This window comes from Convolutriloba macropyga, chromosome 10, assembly GCF_964194025.1.
Source record: "Convolutriloba macropyga chromosome 10, txConMacr16.3, whole genome shotgun sequence".
Taxonomy (NCBI): Eukaryota; Metazoa; Xenacoelomorpha; order Acoela; family Convolutidae; genus Convolutriloba; species Convolutriloba macropyga.
The window spans coordinates 50,872,485-50,898,524 of NC_134477.1; the positions used below are offsets into that span (position 1 = coordinate 50,872,485).

The 26,040-nt window shown below is 35.9% G+C and overlaps 1 protein-coding gene across 1 annotated transcript; it reads right to left on the reverse strand.

Annotated features, from left to right (window-relative positions):
* Nucleotides 1–4,553: 4,553 nt before the first annotated feature.
* LOC142348191 (protein sel-1 homolog 1-like) lies at nucleotides 4,554–26,040 on the reverse strand. Its single transcript, XM_075399437.1, has 6 exons — nucleotides 25,837–26,040; nucleotides 24,964–25,554; nucleotides 18,696–18,893; nucleotides 17,940–18,226; nucleotides 17,448–17,662; nucleotides 4,554–5,451 (listed from the first exon to the last, which is right to left on the reverse strand). Exons 1-6 carry the CDS (start codon nucleotides 25,961–25,963, stop codon nucleotides 4,752–4,754), a joined length of 2,118 nt encoding a protein of 705 aa, XP_075255552.1. The 5' UTR covers nucleotides 25,964–26,040; the 3' UTR covers nucleotides 4,554–4,751.

Below are 26,040 nucleotides of genomic sequence, written 5' to 3' on the forward strand. Positions count from 1 at the left end.
AGTTCATTCTTTTGGTTTGAGACTTGCTGAAAATTTGGAGCATTCGTTGCATTTATTGGAATTGTTCATTTGAATTCTGTCCAGGTGAAATTATCATCAATGCAGTTTTGATTAGCCATTTAACCTATGGACTGTCTACTTTCAGTTAGTTTCAGACTTCATGTATTTCTACTAGAAAAACACAGCGTTGCATTTTTTTGAACTGTTCATTTGATTTCTACCCCAGTGATGTATACTTTCCGAATTGTTTCCTTTTCACCTGAAGATTTATTCCTTTATAATTGGCGTTTTCACCTTTAGAATGGTATATATATTAAACGTACTGTATAGTGCTACCTCTTATTAGCTCTTAATCTATAAATGGTATTTGAAATTCACTACAACGTATACAAAAACTAACTCCTGGTTACACTTCTTATTTGGCTACCGACCCAATTATCAATGTGGACCCGCATATTAGTTTGTTCACATATGCTTTTTACTATCAAAATTTTGTTCCGGGACAAAAGGGGAAACAACTCCAATTTTCAATAGCCCTCAAACGGCGTAGAGCGAATCACTATGTCGTCCATAATTTCGACACTTCAAATTTTGATTTAAGCTCGGATGAATTTTTTTATCATGCTGCACGGTACTAGATGGGATATAACACTGCCCGACACATCCTTCGTTTCCGCTATTCCAACCAAATTGGGCCCATTCAAAGATTTCCCATAAAAGGTCGGTGAAGAAGATGAGGTTGTCGCTCAAAACCTTTCTGCAGCGCTTTAGAGAGAGGTCTATATTTCTTTCAGACTCAATCACGTAACGTAACAGATTAACGTCAGGCTGACTTTCCTCAAACGACTGGCTGGCTGCGGCAATTGCTAGCTTACGCTTCGAGAGGTTAACGTAAGCTACACTGATAGAAGGTAAGTTAGGGAGCAGAAAAATGGAGAAAAATGCATAGTTGCCCTTAACACAATGAATTGGTGTTCACGGCAGCTTCAGTTAATTGTACACTGATACTAGAAGAGTTCTACGGAAGCTAGCCCGCAACTTACTGCCTTCGGGGCTCTACCTGTTTATCCTGTTTTAGACACCGAAAAGTCAAACGGTCAGATAAAAATTCCGTCAGATCAACTCAGTATCGATAAGTAATCTTGAAATTAAAAAAAATCCAATATTCGCAAATATTTTCTAGCAAAACTTTAAAAATACGAAAATTTGGTAAATAGTTAGGTGCTTTTGAGCAAATTGGTTCAGGTGTTGTTGAGCAGCTTCGATCAATTTATACTGACATTCGACGAGCTTCTGTTTTTGGTCTTGGCAAAAGTCACATTATCAGAAGAAAAATTCATCACATTGCATAAAAAGACCACATGACTATTATTATTGTTAAACTTCGCTTGAGAGTAAATAATTATACACTTTAAATGATATTAAAATCTAAAAACCTAAAGAACGTCCAAAAGCGTACTTCTGGCTAAGAGCAGCATCTTCACAAACGAATCAAAAGGTGATCGGTAAAACAAACTTCGTGCTTTCTATCCAATTTCTGTGGGAAAAAATGGTTTTCAACCTTCTCCCGCAATTGTTTGTTTAAAACATTCACTCGGAGATGATTATTGATTACAGAAACCTTTTCCATATTTCAAAATACATCAGGATCAAATCTACCAAAGTCACTTTCTTACATCCTGAGTTATCGCGCATCTTCCACAGTTTCAATCAACAGATCTGGCCAAACTGCACCGCGCATCAATGCCATAGGCAAGCACCAGCTTGCCTAGTCCCTCTCGACAATCAATTCCAATAGTCCTACGAAAAACAACCGACTAGAGTTGGGCTAATAGCTCTCAAAGGATCGGTTAGCGGTTGGCTTTGTAAGTAGCTAGCTACGGCTTAGGGAGGCCAGATTTAGCTTAATTGAAGGGGCGTAGAGTGAGCGCAGCGGAGGGTTATCGAGCGCGCTCGGTTACGGGTGCAACGATGGCAGGGGGTGAGGTGTGGGACTGTGTGGCGAGCATATTTGGGTGTGGGGTGAAATGGGGAGGGAGGGGGGATGGGGCGAAACTTTTAGAATCCGCCTTCACGTCATGCATTGAAGTCTCCAAAACAGTTTAGTGGAATTGCAATCTTGGAATCTAGTGATCCAAAAGCCTCTAAGACCCTTAAGTTATCTCGTGTTACCTGCTTATCCCGTTTTTGAGGATGAAAAGTCAAACACGTCAGGCAAAAATTGCTCGAGCGAAAAAAAACGAATGAAAAGATCACGGGATTAAAGTAATTGCTACGAACTTCGTTTGTGAGCCATTTAAAAAAAGACAGACCATTTGAAAGACCAAGAAGAACCAAATAAGTGTTCAAATTTCAATTTTCTTTTACTTTTACCGTCCACGTTCATTACTCTATAACTGACGCAATGAGTAGAAAATACTGCTTTGACACTTTGTACACAAATTAAAATCTATTTAAATTCTTTTCCTAACAACAATAGCTTGAACAATCAGTTTTTTGAACTGTTCATTTGATTTATGCCCCTGTGAAATATGCCTTCCGAATTGTTTCTTTTTCACCTGAAGATTATGTTCCTTTTTAATTGATTTTTGCTCACATTTGAAATGGTATAAAAAAGTTGTATGTATAGTGCCTACCTCTTAATAGTTCCTGAAATTCTATAGATGCTATTTTAAAGTGCCTACAATGGTTTACAGAAACTGTAATTACTGGCCACACTTATTAGGCTACCGACGCAATCATCATAGTCTAACCACACAATAGTTTGCTCACAAATGCTTTTTACTATCAAAAATTTGCTCCATGACAAAACCGGAAAGCTCGAATTCTCAACAACCCCCAAACAACTTAGACCGAATCAATACGTCCTGCATAATTTCTAAACTTCCTAAAATTTTGAATTAAGCTCGGATGAATTTCTTTATGCTGCACGGGACTAGCTTACACTTCGAGAGGCTAACGTAAGCTACACTGATAGAAGGTAAGTTAGGGAGCAGAAAATTGGAGGGAGCATCGGTGGATGCATAGTTGCCCTAAACACACTCAATTGGTGTTATCGACAGCTTCAGTTAATTGTACACTGATTCTAGAAAAGCTCTACGGAAGCTAATCCGCAACTTACTGCCCTCCGGGCTCTACCTGTTTACCCAAGTATTTACACCGAGAAGTCAAATGGTCAGATGAAAACTCCGCCAGATCAACTCAGTATCGATTAATCTTGAAATTAGAAACACTCCAATATTCGCAAATATTTTCTAGAAAAACTTATAAAAATACGAAAATTTGGTATATAGTTAAGTGCTTTTGAGCAACTTGGTTCACGTGTGGTTTTGAACAGCTTTGATCAATTTACACTGACATTCGACAAGCTCTAAGAGAGCTTCTCCTGTTTTTGATTTTGGCAAAAGTCATATTGTCAGAAGAAAAGTTGATCAAATTGCATAGAAAGACCACATGACATAGTATTGCTACAAACTTCGTATGAGAGCAGTTGATAACACATTTCAGATGCTATTGAAATCTAATTTCTAAAGAAAGTCCAAAAATGTACTTTTGACTAAGAGCAGCATCTTCACAAAGAAATCCAAAGAAGATCGGTGAAACAAACTTTACGCTTTCTATCTAATGTCTCTAGAAAACATGGTTTTCAGCCTTTTCCCGCAATTGTTTGTTTAAAACATTCACTCGGAGATGATTAATACAGATTATTACAAAAACCTGCTCCAAACTTCAAAATACATCAGGATCAAATCTACCAAAGTAACTTTTTCACATCATTAGTTTGCGCATCCTAAACAGATTCAATGAACAATAGATCTGGCAAAAGTGCACTGCGCCTCAATGCCATCGGCAAACCAGCCATCGGCACCACGTTTCTCTCGACGATAAATTTCACTAGTCTTATTAAAAAAAATGTAACCGACTAGCGTTCGGCGAACAGCTCTCAAATGATCGGTGAGCGGTTGGCTTTGTAAGTAGCTAGCTACGGTTTAGGGAGACCAGCTTTAGCTTAATTGAAGGGGCGTAGAGTGAGCGCAGCGGAGGGTTGTCGAGCCTGCTGGGTTACGGGTGCAACGATAAGCAAGGGTGGGTGAGGGGGCTGTGTATGTGTTGGAGGGGGGATGAAACTTTTAGAACCACCTTCACTTCATGAATTGAAGTCTCCAAAACAGTTGCGTTTAATTGCGACCTTAGAGTCTAATAAGCCAAAAGTATCTTAGAGCCTTTAATTATCCCGGGTTACCTGTTCGTCTATTTTTGAGGATGAAAAAGTCAAATACGTCAGTCGGAACATTGCTCAAGCGAAAAAACGCATGAAAAGATCAAAGGACTAATATAATGGCTACAAACTTCGTTTGAGAGCCATTAAAAAAGAAAAAAGACAGACCATTTGAAAGACCAAGAAGAACCAAATAAGTGTTAAAACTTCTCTTTTTTTAACTTTTAGAGTCCACGTTTATTACTCTATAACTGACGCAATGATTAGAAAATAATCGCGCTTTGAATCTTTGTCAAATTAATATCTATTTAAATTCTTTTCCAAACAATCATAGTTGATTTTCAGCAGATTGAATTCAATTTATATATACATTAATACTGAGTTAAAACTTTAGATAACATTTAGATAATAACCATTGCAGGGAGATGATGAAAACAAAACAACGAAAGAAAGTCTCTAAGTAAAACTCCAGTAATCTATGTCAACCCAAATTTGTATACATCTATCAACAAAAGCACTCCAAAAATGTACTTCATCTTTGTCTCCTATTCATAATGACAAAAATCAAAGCTGATAACACCCCAACTAAAATAGTTATAAGGTAAATATCCCAACTCGGGCCAAACCAGTACTCCAATGTAAAATACATTTGATATTGCTCCTTAGTGTTCTCATTATAAAACGGTTCCCAGCCGTAAAGAAAAGCGAGCTTGACCAGCGCTAGAAATACTGGAATATAGGCATCTTTGCTCGTTTCGGCAGCCAAATCGTAATATCGTTTCGCTAAATGAATATCTTGTTTCATTCCAAGACCTAACTCATGCATGTACGCAAGATTAAACATTGCTTGAGGATTTTGCAATTGGTCCGATGCTTGTCTGTAATGTGATACTGCTTCTTCGAAGTTTGCTTCTGTTCCGAGCCCATAATAATGATAGTCTCCAACTTTGACTCTCGCTTGAGTATAGCCTTGTGCTGCCGATCGTTCCCAGTACATTAAAGCGGTTCGACTAAGCTCTGATCCATCGATGATTGCGGTTTCTGAATGTTCGAGCATAAAGGCAACGTTTGATATTGCGACCTCGTATCCCATCTCAGCCAAAGTGGCGTAAATCATGAAGGCCTCGTCTTTCTTCCCACCCATGTATGCCTCATGAGCTGTCATGAACATCTCAGACCACTTGCCACGCTCCGCAACATTTTTGTAGAGCTCCACAGCTACATGACAAGATCTAAATCACATTAAGTGTTTACACGATCAAGATCAAACTAAGAAAAAAACAACACCGGGTGTAATGAGGTGGAAGAGTGTGTCCCGGGGAGGGGTAAGTGATTGTGAGGGAGGGGGTCAAACTTCACACTCTGAGCAATTTATGTCTGAGCAATTTTGGTTAATCCCCTACGTAGCCGAATCCCCTACGAACATAACCTCCCAGTGACTTAACGCCCTCCGGTCATTCCTGTTTATCCAGTACAAAAAATTACATAAAGACCAGCAGGACTTATAGAATTGTTACACTTATTTGACCACTCGGTCAATAACCACTAATTTTGAACGAATTGTTAACAAACGAAATTTGGTTTTAGCCATTGGGCTTGCTTCGGCTTAGCTCGCTTGGTAAGTATGACAAATTGCCTTTCGCCCAAAATAATAACTCGTCAGCAGTTTCATGTAATCACTTAGAGACTAGTTAAGCTTTAAGAGAACTGTAAAATGACTTCTGCTTCTGGCGACAACCAGTCAAACCGGCCAAACAAATAATTGTCAAGCGAAAAACCGTATTAAAAAACCTACATGGCCGAAATAATTGTTTATTTGAGAGCAATCAAGAAGCAGACAGCTAGCCAAAATCAGTTGAGAATTCGATTGTATCATCCCTGGAGATCAACAATGAGGGAAGAGGAGAAAAACGACAGAAGCACTGAAAACAGTTTTGGTTTTTATAAACAGAAATTTCAAACCTGGTTCTAGAAAGAAAAATAAGCTGGCCAAATTTTTCTATAAGTTGCCTCTCAAATAAATATTGCTGACAAATTGATAAGATTGTCGCTCTTGATCTACTTCGGGATTGAAGTAGGCAGAGAGTAGAGGAAGAGATCGAAATTAACGTTTCTTTTTCAATGAGTAGGATTCATTATCGTCAAAATTCAGTGTTACTAAGCGAATTACTAGGAACAGTATGCATTTATCTAAATTTATCTTCTACCTTTGACAACTTAAGTTGTACATTAACGCTACTGCTTTCAAAAAACACTGATTTAATCAAAATTATGTTAATATAAAGACACGAGAATGGCTGTGTACACTCTCAGTTAACATTCTTTGGTGCTAGGCGATAGACAGTAAAATCATTCAATGAACTTTAAAGCACGCCAATTTATTGTACTGTAGTACACTTGTCCTGGATCCTTCGAGAAATCTTTCATGTACAGCTTTTTTTCAATTTGACTTGTTCAGCATGATGTTTATGTCGGCCACAAATTATGAAATTAAAGTCCTTTCCGTACAATACTTCACAACACTTCGACCTAGTGACACTGAAGTTGATTTCTCTTACAATTTTGTCAGTCCTCGGAAATACTTAAAAGTTGGTAATTATAATCACCTGATATTAGAAAAAGCAGCCTGCTCATTTTTAAAAACAAGCGTCATGTATTTCACCAATCTTTAGTTACAAAAATCTAACTGGAAACATTGTTTGTCGGCTTTCAAAGCGAAGTATCTTATTTCGTACAAAACAACGTGCTTTTACTGCTCGACTCAGCTTCTAAATTCACAACCAGATTTTTGTTGATTCTTGAAAGTAATACCGCTGCAAATTGAACATGACTCAAAACTAATGCATTCAGAAACAAAATTTTCAGACATAACCTTAAGTGTATATGAATTTAAGCTATTTGACTTCTTATATATGAATACCAAGCTATTTGACTTCTTTTGCTTCATTGACCACCTCGTTATTTAATTTAATTTGCTTTCGTGTATCATATTCTCCGAAAAGTAGGAATGATTGATCATTGAAGGTGCGCAAAGAATCAAATGATCCGACGTACATTGTTAAAAGAAAATTTCGGATAGTGCTTAGCCTGACGGTGTCATCACCATATTGCATAAAAAGGCACCTGAATTGCATGCAAATTTTAATAACATAGCCAGCAGATTGTCGGAATAGCTGCGAAAGAATAGACCTGCGTGCCGTATAATAGAGATAAACAGATTCAGATCTAAATTGAAAAAATTGACGCCGGTCAAAAAACAAGGAAAAAACATTATTCAGCGATAAATTAATAAAGCTTGTTAAAATTCATTCCGCAGAAGCCTCCTATTAGGGACCTTTACTGCACAAATGAGTTCCTTTGACCTTAAACAAATTCAAATTAAACTTCAGTTTTAAAGTGCAAAAGTCATTTTATTGAGATTTTATAGAATGGACTATGAGTGAATTCAGAAAACCATTTTTAAAAAAAACCAGAACAAAAAAATAAGAAAAAAAAACAGAAAATCAATATCAAAATGCCATGTGAACAAAAAAAAACCCTAGCGAGAAATGAAATTTAATTCAAACAAACATTACCGACTAACGTCGGACGAATTGCTCTCAAACGACCGGCGAGCGGTTGGCTTCGTCAGTACATAGCCACTGTTTAGTGAAGTTAGCTTTAGCTTGATCGAAGGGGCCTGAGATTAGGGTAATAGACGATGACATCACGCCACATAACAGCCGCTGAAGTGCGGCATCAACAAAAGAGTTAAGGAGAGAGAGAGAGAGAGAGCAAGATTAAACGTGAGCGAGAACGAGAAGGAAGGAAACGACAGCCAACACAAAGAGAGAGAGCTAGGAATTTTTTCCATGTTGTTTTCCAGCTTTGTTAGTAACTAAATCATATAGAAAAAAAAACAGTGTAAAATTCAAAAGAAAAGTTTCCACATATCGCAGTAAAGAAAATTTTTGTCTCTGGAATTTTGTCATGTAACCCATCTGCAAGACTTAACAAGCGTCGTTGGCCAGTAATGATGTAATGATCGCTAAACTCAGAAGGACAAAAATATTCAAAAATTAAAAAAAAAACAATTGCATATTTTAACACAATCTTGCTAAAATTCGTAACATTAATATCTTCAAAACACCATTCCATTGTCTCCAGAGACTATCCAGTATCACCATTTCAAGCCTTAAACAGTTTCACTGGATCCTAAAGATCCATACACTTTGAACATGATAACAATTTTTCAAAAAAATTTCAAATTTAATTTTATCAAAAAATTGCGAGAACTCGAGTCATTAAAATAATGATAACCATTCAATTAATTCTAGAAACTAAGCAGCAGATTACTATGAAACCTCGAAAGAGGTTTCTTGGCTCTTGAGGCTGCAGAAACCTAAAAAATGACTTAAAATTGCAAAAAACATGAAGATTGCCAAAAATTTTTCAAAAAAATGCTAAAAGTTGTTAAATGTTATAATCTTCAAAAACACTCCATTGCATCTAGAAACTATACAAAAACTTATTATCAAACTCGAGATGAGGTTCTTTGGCCCTTGAATCTCGATAAACCTATAAAAATGATAGAAAAAATTCAAAAAACTTGAAAAAATTGCAAATTTTATAAAATCGAAAAACTTGTAAAGTAAAAAATTGAAAACTATTCTACGGCCAATAAAAAAATTTTAGTAACCTATCATCAGGGCCTAGAGGAGGTTTCCTGGTTCGTGAGGCTGGAAAAACGTAGATAATGACAATAAATTTTGAAAAATCTGAAAAAATTCAAGTTTTATCAAACAATTGCTAAAATTTGTGATTTTAAAATGTTGAAAACCATTCCCTGATCCTAAAAACTATGCAGCAAACCCAATTATCAAACCCATAAGGAGGTTTTTTGAACCCTAAGGCTGAAAAAACTTGAATAATGACAATAAATGTTAATTTTAAAAAAAAATGCAATTTTTCTCAAAAAAAAAAATGCTAAAAGTTGTGATGTTAAAATCTTGAAAAAGTCTAATACGCCTAGCAACTGTACAGTAACATATTATCAAACCCTAGAGGAGGCTCCTTGGCGCTTGAGGTTGAATAAACCAAAAAAACGACAAAAATTTTTAAAAACCTTTAAAAAACTTGCAAGTTTTGTCAAAAAAATGCAACAATTCGCGATGTTGAAACCACTCTATTACCACTAGAATGTATGCCGTAACCTATTATCAAACCATAGAGTGGGTTCCTTGACATCTAAGGCTGATGAAACTCAAAAAATGACAAAGATTTTCAAAAAGCTTGAAAAAATTGAAAATTTGTATAAATTTGTTTGTTTTAGCGAGCGGTTGTTCGTCAGTAGCTAGCCACGGGGGGGGGGGGGGATGATTGGGTTGGCAATGGTCGGGTGGGGGTCAACAGCACGGTGGGGGGGTGGTGGCAATAGTGGGGGGGGGTCAACAGTTGGGGGGGGGGGTCTTCAACCTCTAAGAACCGCTCTTCACACCATAAGTATAAGTCTCCAAAACGGTTTGGGCTGAAACAGAGCTGAAAAGCTCTAAGAGCACTTAATGCCTGCAGGGCGCTACCTTTTTATCCCGTTTTTGAGGACGAAAAGTAAAAAGCGTCAGACGAAAAATCGGTCAAGCGAAAAATCGCATAAAAAGAAGACCGACAGGACTAATATAATTGCTAAACTTCGTTTGAGAGCAATTAAAAAACTAGGCCTAGAATGAGCTGTAAATGGATTGGGAAAACCAGTTAGAAAAAAATCCCATCCAAAAAATCGAAAAAACAGCATAAATCAGAGTGAAATTGCCGCATGTGAACAAAAAACCACTTCCGAGAAACCGAATTTTTGTTCAAACATCGTTTTCTCACTCTACTTTAAAATTAGAGCAAAAAAATTCACGCCGCAAAACCACTCGCTTTTTCGCTCCATTTCCTGCTTCGGCGTGACCAAAATCACTACTCCAATTTGACTTCAAAAATCATGAAAATGTGTGAACAGATCTTAAAAAAAGACAGCGCCCCAATACAATTCAAATTCTTTGAATTGTAAAAAACCAAGAGCACCGCAATATAGCTTCCCTCATCTTACAGCTTCGCAGCTATAAAAATAAAGGTTGAACATTACTGGTCCCAGAACCCTGCCTTGCGGTATTTCTTCCTTAACGTCAAGCCAATCGGACTCAAAACCATCGCGAAAAACATTGTGATCTGTCTTCTAAGTAAAGACCATTTATTTTGACCGCACTTAAGTCAAACCAAATTGATAAGTTTCGCTATTAGCAACTGATTATGTATTGAGACAAAAGCTTTCCATAAATCAAGGAAAGCTGTCAAAGCAATATTTTTGAGCTGAAACTTTACATAAGTTTCCGTTAAAAAAGCGTGCGTTCGCTGTTGAAAAAACTTGCCTGAGACCAAACAGTTTTTGGTAATATCTGTTTGTTGTTAGTGAACTCATTTCTTTGATCGCTTAGATAACTTTTAAAAACTTTCGCTAACACTGATGTTGCGAGTTGGACTATCCTTTACTTGATCTTCAGTGTTACGTTTTAAGGATAGAAAAGCCATTGGTTCGGAAAATTGAACTCCGCCATCATTAAGAGCCCAAGAGGGGATCTTTTAAGGACTCGGCAATTTTATTAGAATTTAAGACCGAGAAAAGAATTAATTTAAAAGGGAACACAATGAGATATTTTTTTTATAACAGATTGTATGTTATACATAGTTTGCGTTCGATAAAAGAATACATGTTATAAAAAAACAACGGTACGTTTCGAGGACGGATAGAGCAAGCAAAAAGAAAATTTAAAAAATCAAAAAGATAACTTTTTATTAAAATCTCTGAAGATTGCAAAGAGTTAATAATTCTTTTTAACACAACTTAATAAGCAGTTTGTGCTTGTTGATGAGACCCAAAATGACACCCTAACGCAATGGAACAAATTTAAAACATGATTTAAACTAGAAAAAATGCTGAAATGCTTAATTTATTTCAAAAACCCGGCAAATCAGACATTTTTTTCTCTTAGTAGCAATACCTCTTAGACAACCCTCAAAGATATTGCGCATCAAAAACTGAAACGCAAAAAATCAGCTGTTGAGAGGCTGACGGTGGCTGTTCAAAAATAAGCAAAAAAACTTCGGCTAAAACAAACTCAAACCGATATCAATCAAATCAAAAGGTCATCAAAAAGCAATATGAAGGCTAACTTCAGCCAAAAAACACCAGACAGTAACAAAAACTTGAAAATGAATACAAAAACCGCTCTAAAATGGCGCAATCACAAAATTGCTCAAGATTGCATCTGAACGTTTAATCATTGATTGATATGGGCAAAGGGCTCCAAAATCTACCGTTAAATGTTGAAATGGCTTCGAAAACCACTTAATTCAAAAATATAAGTTAAAACAAAAACGCGGCGAAAAGTCGCACGTGATCAAAATATTTACTCGCTCACCGGAAATCATTTTTCGCGCCCTCTCTAAAATGCAGTATGATCAGAAAATCACCTCTGCTCTTCAATTTGGTCAGCCATTTGACTTAAACATTTAGTTTTCACGTGCGGCATCTTGCTTTACATCTTATTGTAATTACATTCCAAAAAATACCAATTAAAACAGACGCCCTACCAATACTCCTCTTAGAGTCGTAAAAAAACCAACAGCACCACAATAAAACATCGATCAGCTTACAGCTGTGCTATGGAAACAGCTACGAAAACCACAATGCGACCAATAATAGCCTCGGTATCGCTTCGCGTTTTTTTGCAATTTAAATTAAAATTATAACAGTATGGTTAAATGTACTTCAAACAAAAAAACACTTCAAATCATTCAAGCAAAGTAATAAACATCAATCAATTGTCTTAAAGAATCACATTATAAAAATTTCTTCCAATTGTTTTCTTCCGAAAATAACATAGCCGGCAGATTGCCGGAAAATAGCCGCGATAGACGCTTGGGGCCTTCCATGACTTGAAACAACTAAAGAGATTAGATATAGACAGATCGACCTCCAGTCCTTTAATAGACCACTAGACATTTTGGGTAAGCTTTGGACTGTCATTTTTATGAGACACATAAGCTCTATAAGGAAAGCCCTAATAGGGTTTATCAAAATTAGGATCTTTTCCGTTTGTGCCCCCTCGGCTTAGTGGGCTCATATTATTTGCAACCCTTATATGCACGCGCAATATTTTTTTTACATAATGACTTACTATGTAATGGCACGTGCTCTGTAACTGGGGGCGCACAACAAACTGGGGTCACAAACGGAGAAGATCCCAATAATTAATATTCGAAATCAAAAACTCAAGACTCTTATAATCAAGAATTAGGGCATATATAATTGGCACTACTTAGATGCACACTATTGACCTTTAATTAGTAAATGTTCATAAAATTTAAAGTTCCATAAGTGAGTTCAGAAGTCATTTTTTTTAGTGAGGTAAGTCATTGAAAAAGTCAATTCCAAGAAGTCAGGGTAAGACGAAACAAAAATCTGTTAGACGAAGTAAAAAACATAGCAGGGCAAGTTCTGGAATACAATCCGAAGAATTGAATAAAAAATTAAGAAGTATTCTAACTGACCAGCAGATCAATTTAACAATCCCAGCCAAAGAGACAATCTCAAAAATTGAGAAATTAAAATAATCGAACAAACTAAACAAAATAGTTTTACTCTGAAACTTTTGAAGCCTTTTATCATGAAGGCCAAATATGATACAATTCAATATACTCATTAGGATACTCACATGAAAAAAATTTATTGTCCACGTACATAAACTCGAGAAATATGACAAATGCTTCAAAAATGATAGGTATCTAAATTTTGCGGAAATAAAAAGGGCAAAATAAGTTTTTGGTCTGTGGAGTTCTGCCATGCAAACTATCTGCAAGACTTAAAATTGTTTTGTGGGCAAGTAAGGATTGTTAAACTCAGAAAATGAAAGAAAAATTTCAAAAAATTCAAAAAAATTTCAAATCTTAGCAAACTCTTGCTAGAAATTCATGATATTAATATCTTCAGAACCATTTCATTGTTTTCAGAGGCTATCCAGTATCTCTTTTCCAAAATTTAAAGTTTCATTGGATCATAAAGACCAATAAATTTGAAACACGATAATAGTTTTCACAAAAATTGAAAAAAGTTAAATTTTATCAAAATATAGCTAAAACTCGTGTTATTGAAACATTGATAACCAATCCATTTCCTCTAGCAGCTATGCAGAAACTTATTATCAAATCCTAGAGGAGGTTCCTGTACCCTTGGTGCCGGAAAAACTCGCTGCTGAAAAAATTTACGAGAGATAAATTGCAAGTTTATTAAAACTGCTGAAATTCAAGATATTAAAAACTTGAAAACTATATCTTTGTCACTAAAAACTATGTTGTAACTTATTATCAAACCCTAGAGCAGGTTCCTTGGCCTTTGAGGTTGAAGAAACCTAAAAAAAATGACAAATTTCAAAAAAACTTGAAATTGCAGGTTTTATCAGTAAATTGCTTAATTTGTAATATTAGAATAATGAAGGCCATTCCTTGGCCACTAAAAATTATTCAGTAACCTATTATCAAACCCAATAGGAGGTTTCCTCGCCCCTGAAGCTGGAAAAACTCAGATAATTACAATGTTATGAAATGTGAAAAAATTGCAAGTTTTTCTAAAAATTGCTTATATTCGTGATGTTAAAATGATGAAAACCATTCCATTACAACTAGAAACTACGCAGTAACTTATTATCAAACCCTGGCGGACATTCCCTGACACCGACGGCTGAAAAAACTCAAAAAATTGCAAAAGTTTTTAAAAAATATAAATAAATTGTAAAAATTAGTATAAATTTGCGTGTTTGTTTCGAGTACCAAAAGATATAGCTCTTAAAACAGTCATAAAAAACAGTTTTTTCTTGCAGAAATCAATTATGAACTTTTACAAAAATCATTTTTAGAAGGGTATAACAAATAAGTCGAAAAAACGCGAAAAATTGCAACACTTTGCTAAACGCTGAGCTTTACCTGTTTATCCCGTTTTGAAAGCTCAGAGTCATGAAAAAAAGTGTAAAAACATCTTACAAAAATAAAAAACATAGCAGGACAAGTCCTGAAAAACAATTCAAAGAATTGAATGAAAGACTTAGAAGTATTCTACATGACGAGCAGCTCAATTGATCAATGCCAGCCGAACACAAGCCAGCCAAGCAAACTAAACAAAAATATACTCATTGCTAAAACTCTTGAAGCTTTTACCCCCAAGGCAAAATTTGATCCCTTAAAATAAACCTGTTTCAAAAATATTTTTTGATTTTGAATCAGTTCAGGAGTATAACTGCAAGACCTGAAAAAAATCAGTGGCCCTTGAAGATCGATTAACTCAGATAATGACAGAAAAATCAATTGCAAATGTTGAAATGTTGCCGAAAATCGTGATATTAAAGTCTTCCAGATCATTTCCTTGTCTCTAGAGGCAATCCAGTAATCCTATTTCAAGCACTAATGGCTTAAAGGCCCTAATTCAATGCCTCAAAGATCGATTTGTAATAAATTTTTAGAAAATTCAAATTTCAAAAAATTCTTATTCCATCTATTTAAATGGTGAAAACAATTCCCTTGCCCCCTAGCAACTATGTGATAATATACTATCAAACCCTGGAGGAGGTTACCTGGCAACTGAGGCAAAAAAATCAATAAAAGGAACGTTATCAAAATATAGCTAAAACTCGTGTTATTGAAACATTGATAAGCAATCCATTTCCTCTAGCAACTATGCAGAAACTTATTATCAAATCCTAGAGGAGGTTCCTGTACCCTTGGTGCCGGAAAAACTCGCTGCTGAAAAAATTTACGAGGAAAATTGCAAGTTCATTAAAACTGCTGAAATTCAAGATATTAAAAACTTGAAAACTATATCTTTGTCACAAAAAACTATGTTGTAACTTATTATCAAACCCTAGAGCAGGTTCCTTGGCCTTTGAGGTTGGAGAAACCTAAAAAAAATGACAAATTTCCAAAAAACTTGAAATTGCAGGTTTTATCAGTAAATTGCTTAATTTGTAATATTAGAATAATGAAGGCCAATCCTTGGCCACTAAAAACTATTCAGTAACCTATTATCAAACCCAATAGGAGGTTTCCTTGCCCTGAAGCTGGAAAAACTCACATAATTACAATGTTATGAAATAAGAAAAAATTGCAAGTTTTTCCTAAAAATTGCTTATATTCGTGATGTTAAAATGTTGAAAACCATTCCATTACAACTAGAAACTACGCAGTAACTTATTATCAAACCCTGGCGGACATTCCCTGACACCGACGGCTGAAAAAACTCAAAAAAATTGCAAAAGTTTTCAAAAAATAGAAATAAATTGTAAAAATTAGTATAAAATTGCGTGTTTGTTTCGAGTACCAAAAGATATAGCTCTTAAAACAGTTATAAAAAACAGTTTTTTCTTGCAGAAATCAATTATGAACTTTACAAAAATCATTTTTAGACGGGTATAACAAATAAGTCGAAAAAGTCGAAAAAACGCGAAAAATTGCAACACTTTGCTAAACGCTGAGCTTTACCTGTTTATCCCGTTTTGAAAGCTCAGAGTCATGAAAAAAAGTGTAAAAACATCTTACAAAAATAAAAAACATAGCAGGACAAGTCCTGAAATACAATTCAAAGAATTGAATGAAAGACTTAGAAGTATTCTACATGACGAGCAGCTCAATTGATCAATGCCAGCCGAACACAAGCCAGCCAAGCAAACTAAACAAAAATATACTCATTGCTAAAACTCTTAAAGCTTTTACCCCGAAGGCAAAATTTGATCCCTTAAAATAAACCTGTTTCAAAAATATTTTTTGATTTTGAATCAGTTCAGGAGTATATCTGCAAGACCTGAAAAAAATCAGTGGCCCTTGAAGATCGATTAACTCAGATAATGACAGAAAAATCAATTGTAAATGTTGAAATATTGCCGAAAATCGTGATATTAAAGTCTTCCAGATCATTCCCTTGTCTCTAGAGGCAATCCAGTAATCCTATTTCAAGCACTAATGGCTTAAAGGCCCTAATTCAATGCCTCAAAGATCGATTTGTAATAATTTTTTAGAAAATTCAAATTTCAAAAAAATCTTATTCCATCTATTTAAATGGTGAAAACAATTCCCTTGCCCCTAGCAACTATGTGATAATATACTATCAAACCCTGGAGGAGGTTACCTGGCAACTGAGGCAAAAAAATCAATAGAAGAAACGTTTTCAAAGGACTTGCAAATTTTATTGCAAATTTTATCAAAATTCTGAAATTCGAAATGTTAAATTGTTAAAACAATTCCATTGACATTAACAACCATGCAGTAATTTTTGTCAGACCTGGGAACAGGTTTTCTAGCGCTTGAGAATGGACAAATATCAAATTGACGAAAATTTTAGAAAACTTAAAAATAGCAGATTTTATTTTAAAAAAATGCTAAAATTCGAGATTTAAAATGTTGAAAACCATTCCATTACATCTAGAATATCTATACAACTATACAGTGCCCTATATTAAACATTAAAGGAGATTCCCTGGCCCCCGAGGCTGGAAGAACTCAAAAAATGACAAAAATTGTCAAAGAAAACTTGAAAAAATTGCAAAAATTAGTATCATTTTGCGTGTTTGTGTTTGGCGTACCAAAACATATAGCCCATAAAATGGTCATAACAAGTATATTTCCCTCGCAAAAGAGCTTGCTCAACTTTTAAAAACTTCAACCTCAAACTAATAAAACAAAAAAACTCAAAAAAAAACATGAAAAATTACACTATTTTGAGCCCAAAAACACCTAAAAATGACCTTTTAACCTTAAATTAAAGCCATCCCAGCAGCTGTACCACTCTAACCAATTGAATGACTACTAAAGCCCTCTTTGGGCCTCTAATGAAAATTACTGCCCGCTGGGCTTTACCTGTTTATCCCGTTTTGAAAGATCAAAGTCATTGAAAGATGTGTGAACAGATCTTAAAAAAAACACAGCGCCACAATTCTTTGAATTGTAAAAAGAGCACCAATACAATCCAATTCTTGGATTGTAAAAAAATAGGAGCGTTATAATAGCCGCCTGGAATTGAGGACGCTGCTATTAAAAAGTAACTTTTAAAAGCTCCTACGAGACTATTCAAAGGAATTTTTTCATGTTGCGTCAACTGATTTTTTTAACTCCCAAATCATTACAAAAATTGTTTGAGACGCATGGATTATATGTTGAATCTACAAACCGTAGCATTCCCAGTCCACTCTCCTGCATCTGTGCGAGGTAGTAGAAGGCGAGTGTGTGGCCATTCTGAGAAGCGAGGTTGAAGTACTTGACAGCCTTCTTGTTATCTTTGGGCATTCCCAGTCCCCTGAAGTACATCACTCCTAAATTCAACTGGCCGTCAACGTTGCCCTGGTCAGCTGCCAGTTTGAAGTTCTTCAGGGCTTCAGTGTAACTCTGAAACCATAGATCAGAACGGCTATTAGCGTCATTTTGTCATTCTGTTAACGACTCAATCTAAATTTAAACATTAGCATCTGTAGCAGCAGCAACTGCTTACTAAACGATCATTAACCAAAATGTCTGATGTACTATCTTTCTGGTAAGCTCAAGAGTTTCACTATCAGTTAAACCAAAACAAAATCCGTATCAAACATCTTTTTCATCCTAAAAACAGTGTGCACGCGCATGGCTTTACCTTGTAGCCGACAGTATTTTGAGACCTTATTTTTACCTTTTTGACACCATATCCATTCAGATACAGCTGACCAAGCCCAGCCTGACCCATAGCATTGCTCTGATGAGCTGCATCTTTGAAATACTTGAAAGCCAAGTCGTAATTCTTCTTACTGAAACTGTTATCTTCCATGTACATTCTCCCCAGGTATGCTTGGGCATTTGGGTTGTTGCTTTTGTCAGCTGCGTGTTGGAAATATGTATAGGCTGTTTTGTAATCTACTGTAACTCCTCTTCCTCCTTGATAGTGCAATTGACCCAGACCTATTTGAGCTTTGGTGTCGCCTATAATATCAGAACTGGCGTAAATTAAGAGTGGCACAAACTTCAACAATATAAAATTTACAGCAGTTTGATATTGTGCGATTGGAGAAGACAGTGGATTGAACCCCGCCGATCTGATTTCCGATGATTTCTCTTTTTCCTTTAGAGTAAATAAACAGGCATTCACTCGACAAACCCTGAGCCACACAAATGTTGTGCTACTAGATTACTCGTCAGTATGATTAAAAATTGATAAAAAATACCATGAGCGTGCTAATTTTCAATTAAACTTGGGTACCACCCAAGAGCGCAGTGGCAGATTTGAATGTCGAACTTCAAAGTTTTCACAGTTGATGGCAAAAATGTTACTTTCAGCGATTCATCTCGTAGCTAAGTAGCTACTGAAAGGCAATTATTATCTACGACGTCATCTAGACACGTTGGCAACTTGGACAACGCTCTGTCAAAGAGCGAGAACGAAATTGACTACCTTTGTCGGCTATGAACTGGAAGTACTGTATCAAATCCTGGTCGAAGAGAGTGGAGAAGAAATTAGGGTTTTCAAATTGGTCCTGGAGTCTGACTCGAGTGATCACTGGACTCCCCAGAGTGACATCCTCCGCAACTCTGTCTGCTACCCGTCTATACCACACCAGTGCACCCTCACAGCTCTGAGGAACTCCGATGCCTAATAAATTAACTATAACATACCCGGTAGATTGCCGGAAAATAGCCGCCGTTGATTCCAATAAGCATGATTGGGATTGAACGAATAGAATATATTGAAAAAAAAAGATTTTTGTACAAAAATATTTTTTAAGTCCGATTTATTTTGATGGCATTTCGTAGTTGAACATACTTCTGTTTCTTAGAGAGAGGCTACAGGGGCTACTATCAACACCAATAAGCATTAGAGGTGGTAACTAAGACTTATAGGAACGACGTTCAAATAGCGGGCATCTAAAATTGGGCTTTATGGGTTTATCCCGTTTCTATTTCTGACTTCAATTTTTTATACCGACTCTGTTCATTTTGAATTGCTTTGCTTAGCATCTGATGTTCAAATTCACTTTTAGCAGAATGAGAGAAGAGAGAAACTAGCCTAGAAAAGTCAAAAAGATTTCACGAAAAATGTCGAAAAAGCGGCAAAATGATAAAGCGAAAAAAAGTTTGACGAAGTAAAAAAACATAGCAGGACAAGTCCTGACGTACAATTCAAAGAATTTTCATTGACTAAACAGAAAACTAGACCAAGAACGGACTATGAATGGATTGGGAAAACCATTTAGAAAAAAATCCGATCCAAAAAATCGAAAAAATTGTAAAAATCAAAGTGAAATTGCCGCATGTGAACAAAGAACCACTATCGAGAAACCGAATTTTTGTTCAAACCCCGTTTTCTCACTTTACTTTAAATTCAGAGCGAAAAAATTTCACGCCGCAAAACCACTCGCTTTTTCGCTCCACTTCCTGTTTCGGCGTGACCAAAATCACTATTCCAATTTGACTTCAAAAATCATGAAAATGTGTGAACAGATCTTAAAAAAAAAAGACAGCGCCCCAATACAATTCAAATTCTTTGAATTGTAAAAAAACATACCCGGCCAATTGCCGGAAAATAGCCGCCGTTGATTCCAATAAGCATGATTGGGATTGAACGAATAGAATATATTGAAAAAAAAAGATTTTTGTACAAAAATATTTTTTAAGTCCGATTTATTTTGATGGTATTTCGTAGTTGAACATACTTCTGTTTCTTAGAGAGAGGCTACAGGGGCTACTATCAACACCAATAAGCATTAGAGGTGGTAACTAGGACTTATATGAACGACGTTCAAATAGCGGGCATCTAAAATTGGGCTTTATGGGTTTATCCCGTTTCTATTTCTGACTTCAATTTTTTATACCGACTCTGTTCATTTTGAATTGCTTTGCTTAGCAACTGATGTTCAAATTCACTTTTAGCAGAATGAGAGAAGAAAGAAACTAGCCTAGAGAAGTCAAAAAGATTTCACGCAAAATGAAAAAGCGGCAAAAAGGTAAAGCGAAAAAAAGTTTGACGAAGTAAAAAAAGAAATACGAGCGCAATAATAGCCGGCTGAGAAGATGAGGGCGGCTATTAAACATAGCAGGACAAGTCCTGATGTACAATTCAAAGAATTTTCATCGATTAAACAGAAAACTAGACCAAGAACGGACTATGAATGGATTGCGAAAACCATTTAGAAAAAAAATTCGATCCAAAAAATCGAGAAAACTGTAAAAATCAAAGTGAAATTGCCGCATGTGAACAAAAAACCACTAGCGAGAAAGCGAATTTCTGTTCAAACACCGTTTTCTCACTCTACTTTAAATTTAGAGCGAAAAAATTTCATGCAGCAAAACCACTCGCTTTTTCGCTCCACTTCCTGTTTCGGCGTGACCAAATTCACTACTCCAATTTGACTTCAAAAATCATGAAAATGTGTGAACAGATCTTAAAAAAAACATAGCCGGAAGAATTCCGGAAACTACTCGAAGTGAAAATCCATTTAAAAGCCATCCAACTACGCATCAAACAAAACCCGCCCTCACTAATTTATGATTATCTTGAAACAAAGTCATGAAACAACAAAGTAAAAACAATAAAATCAAATCTGTTAAATAATGATAAAAAATCTGATCAAATTTTGTTATAAAATGAGATCACGAAAAAAACTATCTATGCAAAATAACTTCATCAAACCAGCTAGTACTTACAAAAACCACTTATGTGAATTTTGAAAAACATACTTTAGGCTAAATTATGAAAAAAAGCTCAACTTTCACTGAAAAACTGGAAAAAGTTACTAATTTTTTTTAATATCTCAAAAAACATACAAATCCAAAGAAAAATTCCCTTCAGCCAATAGGGTATCCAGATGCTCGCAACACAATAGGCAAGTCATAATAGGCAAAGAAAATTAGCTAAAAACAGAAAAAAAAAACGAAAAACTGCAAAAAATTAAGAAAAAAAGTTCCAATTTTCGCCATTTTTTGTCATAATTCTCAACAAAAAAATGATTCTTACCCAAAAAACTGTAACCAATTGTTATCATAATATTGCTAAAGTAGAAGGGGTTTCTTCAATACCCATTTGAGCCAGTAAAACAAAATAATTGTCAAAAAAACGCAAAAATTAGCCCGAAAATCAGCAAAATACATTAAAAACCACCGAATTATCAAAAAATTCATATGAATTTCCAGAAATCTTCAAACCACTACCGAAACCAGCCTAAAATTAAAACAAAATCATAACCAAACCTCTTAACGAAAACAAATGAAAAAAAAATGCTTTAAAATGCCGCACGTGAACAAAAAAATTTCGCTCGCTTAGAGAAAATTTTTTCACACATCAATTTCTCGCTCTCTCAAAAATAGGGTTATGAACAAAAACCACTCGCTTTTCGCTCCGCTCTTCACTTTTGTTCAGCGCCAAAATCACTCCAAATTTTTTCACTCCAAAAATCACTCCACGCGTTTCACTTCCCGCTTCAAAAATCACTCCAATAAAATTGATTAAAAAAAGGACTTCTCCAATACTCCTCTTCAAGTCGTAAAAAGACAGCGCCCCAATACAATTCAAATACTTTGAATTGTAAAAAAAATACGAGCGCAATAATAGCCGGCTGAGAAGATGAGGGCGGCTATTAAACATTACGATTAGACACCAAATTTTAACAGGTGACAATTAATTTGGTTAGAACTAAACTTCGTTTTGATCACATCTATGGAGGCGTACTAATGTCTTAATTTATACCAACTGAAATTTAGACATGGATGAGCAATGTATACAAATTTTTTTGAAGTTTTTCCTAGTCTTAATAATCTTTTCAAGCTTCCGCACATAGAAATCCATGTATGTTTATAAGGGTTAAACGTGAACTTCTGAAAATTTTCAGGGGTGATTTAGATAATTTTTGCAACTCTAAAGCAAAAAAAAAACATTTTCAGTTTCTTAGGCCGCGTGTAACTGCTTTCTGGGACATGTTCTTTCTTTATATATGCAACTATTGTAGTTCCATTTCTCAAAAAGAGCATTTACGAGCGGCCTAGGAAACTGATTTCAAATTCAAGAAGTCCGAATCATAGTGTATCTTCTCGTAAAATAAAATCCCGAAACAATGCAACAAATTCTAAACCGTTCTTAACATTCAAGTTTCACGGAACACGCTTCAACATCTCTATTGATCAAGAAGAAACAGCTGGATAACACCAGAACCAGCCGTTGATATTTCTGCTTGATGCCGCAGTGTAATTTTTAAAGAAAACAATCCTAACAGCGCACTAATAAGTATTATAATAGTTGACATCAAGTTACAAATATCTCTGGCACGCATTGAGGGAACGGTTAACACTTTCTCGTAAAAACTAGAAAATAGATTTTCACTTTAATTTTTAAAAACTGCAGTTTCAGTTTCACCTCACACACAATGGTGATTTATTTTTGAACACTGAGCAAGAAAACTTCCATAGTTACGTAAATAGCGCCAGAAAAATGACTATTTCGTTTTTGGAAACAACAGGCAAATGTGAAAATAAAGAGCCTTTAATGTTTTTCGAATTTTTACCTCAGATACGCTGATAACAAATTATGAGCTCATCGGACGTCGTTCTTATGCCCTCGAATCCGTAAAACAAAAGCATTTTATTAAAAGTTATTTTTTAAAGATATAACCCAAATTGTGTTATAACCGTTTGGTAATAACCAGGTTATAACCGTTCGTACCACAGAGGCGAGCCAATTTTCTAACTGACAGCGTGAAAAATTCTACAATTACGTAGTGTCAGAAAAATTGTCTGATTTGAAAAAACACAAGAGAAAACTATGAACGCTGAAAGGTATCAATTTTGGCATTTTTACCACGTGAAAAATGATATAAATTATGCAAACATCGGATTCATCGGACACAGCCGTATGGGAAAAAGTTACTTCAAGGTGATATGACAAAACAAATCAAAATTTTAAATCTCGATATTAAATTGGTTAAGCTGTGCTAGCCATGAGCAATGATTCCGAGTAAAATTTAGAAAAGATAAAGACCATTGGGAATTTGACGGTAAATCAGGATAACGGTGTAAACGTTGGTTGACCTTTACTAAAGCCATTTCAATTCCAAAAAATGTTATTTAATTTAATTGTTTTTGACAATCTTTTGGGTACACCAATAATTATGATGAGTTAGTAACTATCAAGTCACCGCTGAAAATGAATTAGTTGCAGGCGTACACAGCTGCCCAGCTTCAAAAGAAAATCTAATTGATCTTTAGGGCGCTATTTGATATACTTTGGGGGATTTTACAGCCGGATTTTGTAAATATAATGGGGGACTTACACGACTGCTATTTGGTTTCCTATCCACTATCCATGACATAAAAAATTTGGTTTGTTAATTAGCCAAATCGCGTAGATTTTTGATGCCGAAAAATCATTACGTCAACACTAAAAGAGTTACTCTACCTCCTTTCGTAGCCATTTAAAACTTCAACAGAAAACATTCTCGATTTATAGAAACGCTAATCTGAACATTATCGAGTTCATAAATTTGAATTTTGTGAAGAACACTAAAATAGGGCGTAAAACGTCAATTAAATGAAATCCCCTCTCCTAAAAAAGGTAGCCGGTCAACTCGGGGGCAGCAAGTTAACTCCTATGTATATTATAAATCCTGACAGTAGTCAAAATTGTAGTCAAGATACATATGATAAATAGCAATCAAAATATGGTGTAGTGATTTTGAATCAGACTTAGAAAAAAGGAATGTAGGAACATTAAGGACAACAGCCTCCATTTCTCTCATGGATCCTATTGACGCTTCCACGGCAAGGCGCCAGCGCATGGAGCGTGCGCGACGGAGGTAGAGTATGGAGCTACACAGAAGCGGAAATTTTTGCCCTTATGTACGTGATCACGTCCGCATAAGAATCTTCTTTCTTATCGCTGATCCTGGAAGTCAAGCTCTGTATAGCTTTTGATGCTGACGGACCAGCTCCTCCTGTACATGAGAAGATTAACGGACAAAGGGTGGCTGGCTTTCTTGACCTCGATTATCGTTTGCTCGTATTTCAGCTTCTTGGACGCGTGAAATTTTGGGAATCCGTTATGCTTCTTGGGCAACTCTAGCAAACGGATTAAACAATTTCACATCAAAGAAAGTTCTGCTGAAACGTGAATAGAAGAAGCCATTAGCTTTGATATCTAGTCGAGTATCGTCATCAGTAGTGGTGCTTCTATTTGCTGAAGACAGGGCTCTACTTCGACATCATCGCAAACCTCAATCAGCAGGTTGGCAAAAGAATCACGGATGTCATTGTGTCTGATGTGCGTGTAGCCACCTTTTGGACAATGAAGAGCATGCACCATATTGAAAATTTCTCTACATGCGCAATTTGATGAGAGCGTAAATGAGTCAGGCTGGTCTTAAAGGCGGAGGAGAAATAAAACAATATTTCTCCTCCAAGAAAAAGCCAATACAAATTCACTATCTACTGTTTTCGCAGGTATTAAAAAGCAATGGTTGAATTGTATTGACGCATCCACTTAACACGGTTAAGATTATTTTCATAAACCCTTCAGTCAATCTTTATGTTAAACGGTATCTTTTTTGGATACGGCAAACAACTCTCAATTATAAATGCCAACTAGAACGTTTAGTTTTGTAGTTTTGTTGATAAATGTACAAAACGAAGTTGGGTGGATTCTACTAAAATGAGCACGGGTGGTTAACAGTGAGATTTACCTTGCCAGTTTTTATATGCCATGGCCATCATTGCCAATGGGTTTTCACCGAGAGCACCGAATGTGTAGTAAACGAGTGACTTAGCCAACGATCTGTTGTATCCTGCAATGCCCAGAGAAAGCATTAGAGCCAGACCCGCTTGTGCTCTTGGCTCCCCGGTAGCCGATAAATTCACGAACAGCTCTTGAGAGTATTTCAGATTCTGTTTGAAATGGATTCCGAAAACATGTGCCATTGCTATGATGCCTCCAGCTTCTGTATGATTCATTTTCCAAGCCTGTTGGAACAAGGCATACGCTTTGCGAACAGATTTCTTATCGTCTACTTTGTTCAACAAAGCTACCGCTTCTTGAAAGACAATATCGGCCTCGCTCATCTTTTTAATTTGTTGTTCGACTTCTTCTAAACTGTCTTCGGCTTCTTCGAGCACTTCGAGGTCCATTTGAACAGTTTTCTCAGCTGCTCCTGGAAAGTCGCGATAGAGCATTGCCTTGTCTTCTGTCTCTATTGTTTCACTGTCCACAAAAGATCTCTCAAAATATCTAGGGTGGGCTTCCTCCTCTTCCTGGCTAGCAATTTCTTTCGCATCTCCTAAATACGGTAATTTGAAGACACTCGAAATAACAGTTTAAGAATTTTTCCAACACTTGATGAGAAAGTTTTGAAAAACATAGTCAATGAAAAGAGCTCTCCCGTAACAATGGTTGTCGGTCGACTAGGGGGTAGACTGCTGCAACACCAATTTGCATTTTAAAAAATCTGAAAGATGATGATCAACTCCCTTTCTCACCTATGGCAAGTTTGGATTTCTGAATGTTGAGAAAACAGTTTAAGAATGTTTCTGAATGTCGAAGCAATTGATTAGCAACTCACCTTCTGTGCTTTCTTCTTCCATCTGCGACATTCCATTTGGCACCTCTGGTTGTATTTGAGCTCTGCATTCAATTATAAGCAGTATAAGAAGAGTAAAAAGCAGCTTGCTGATCTGCTTTGAATCCATTTTTCATCAGCATAGCAAGCTCTATGCTCTACAAGTTAATCTAAAAATAATTTCAGATTACTTTTTGAAACGATGGT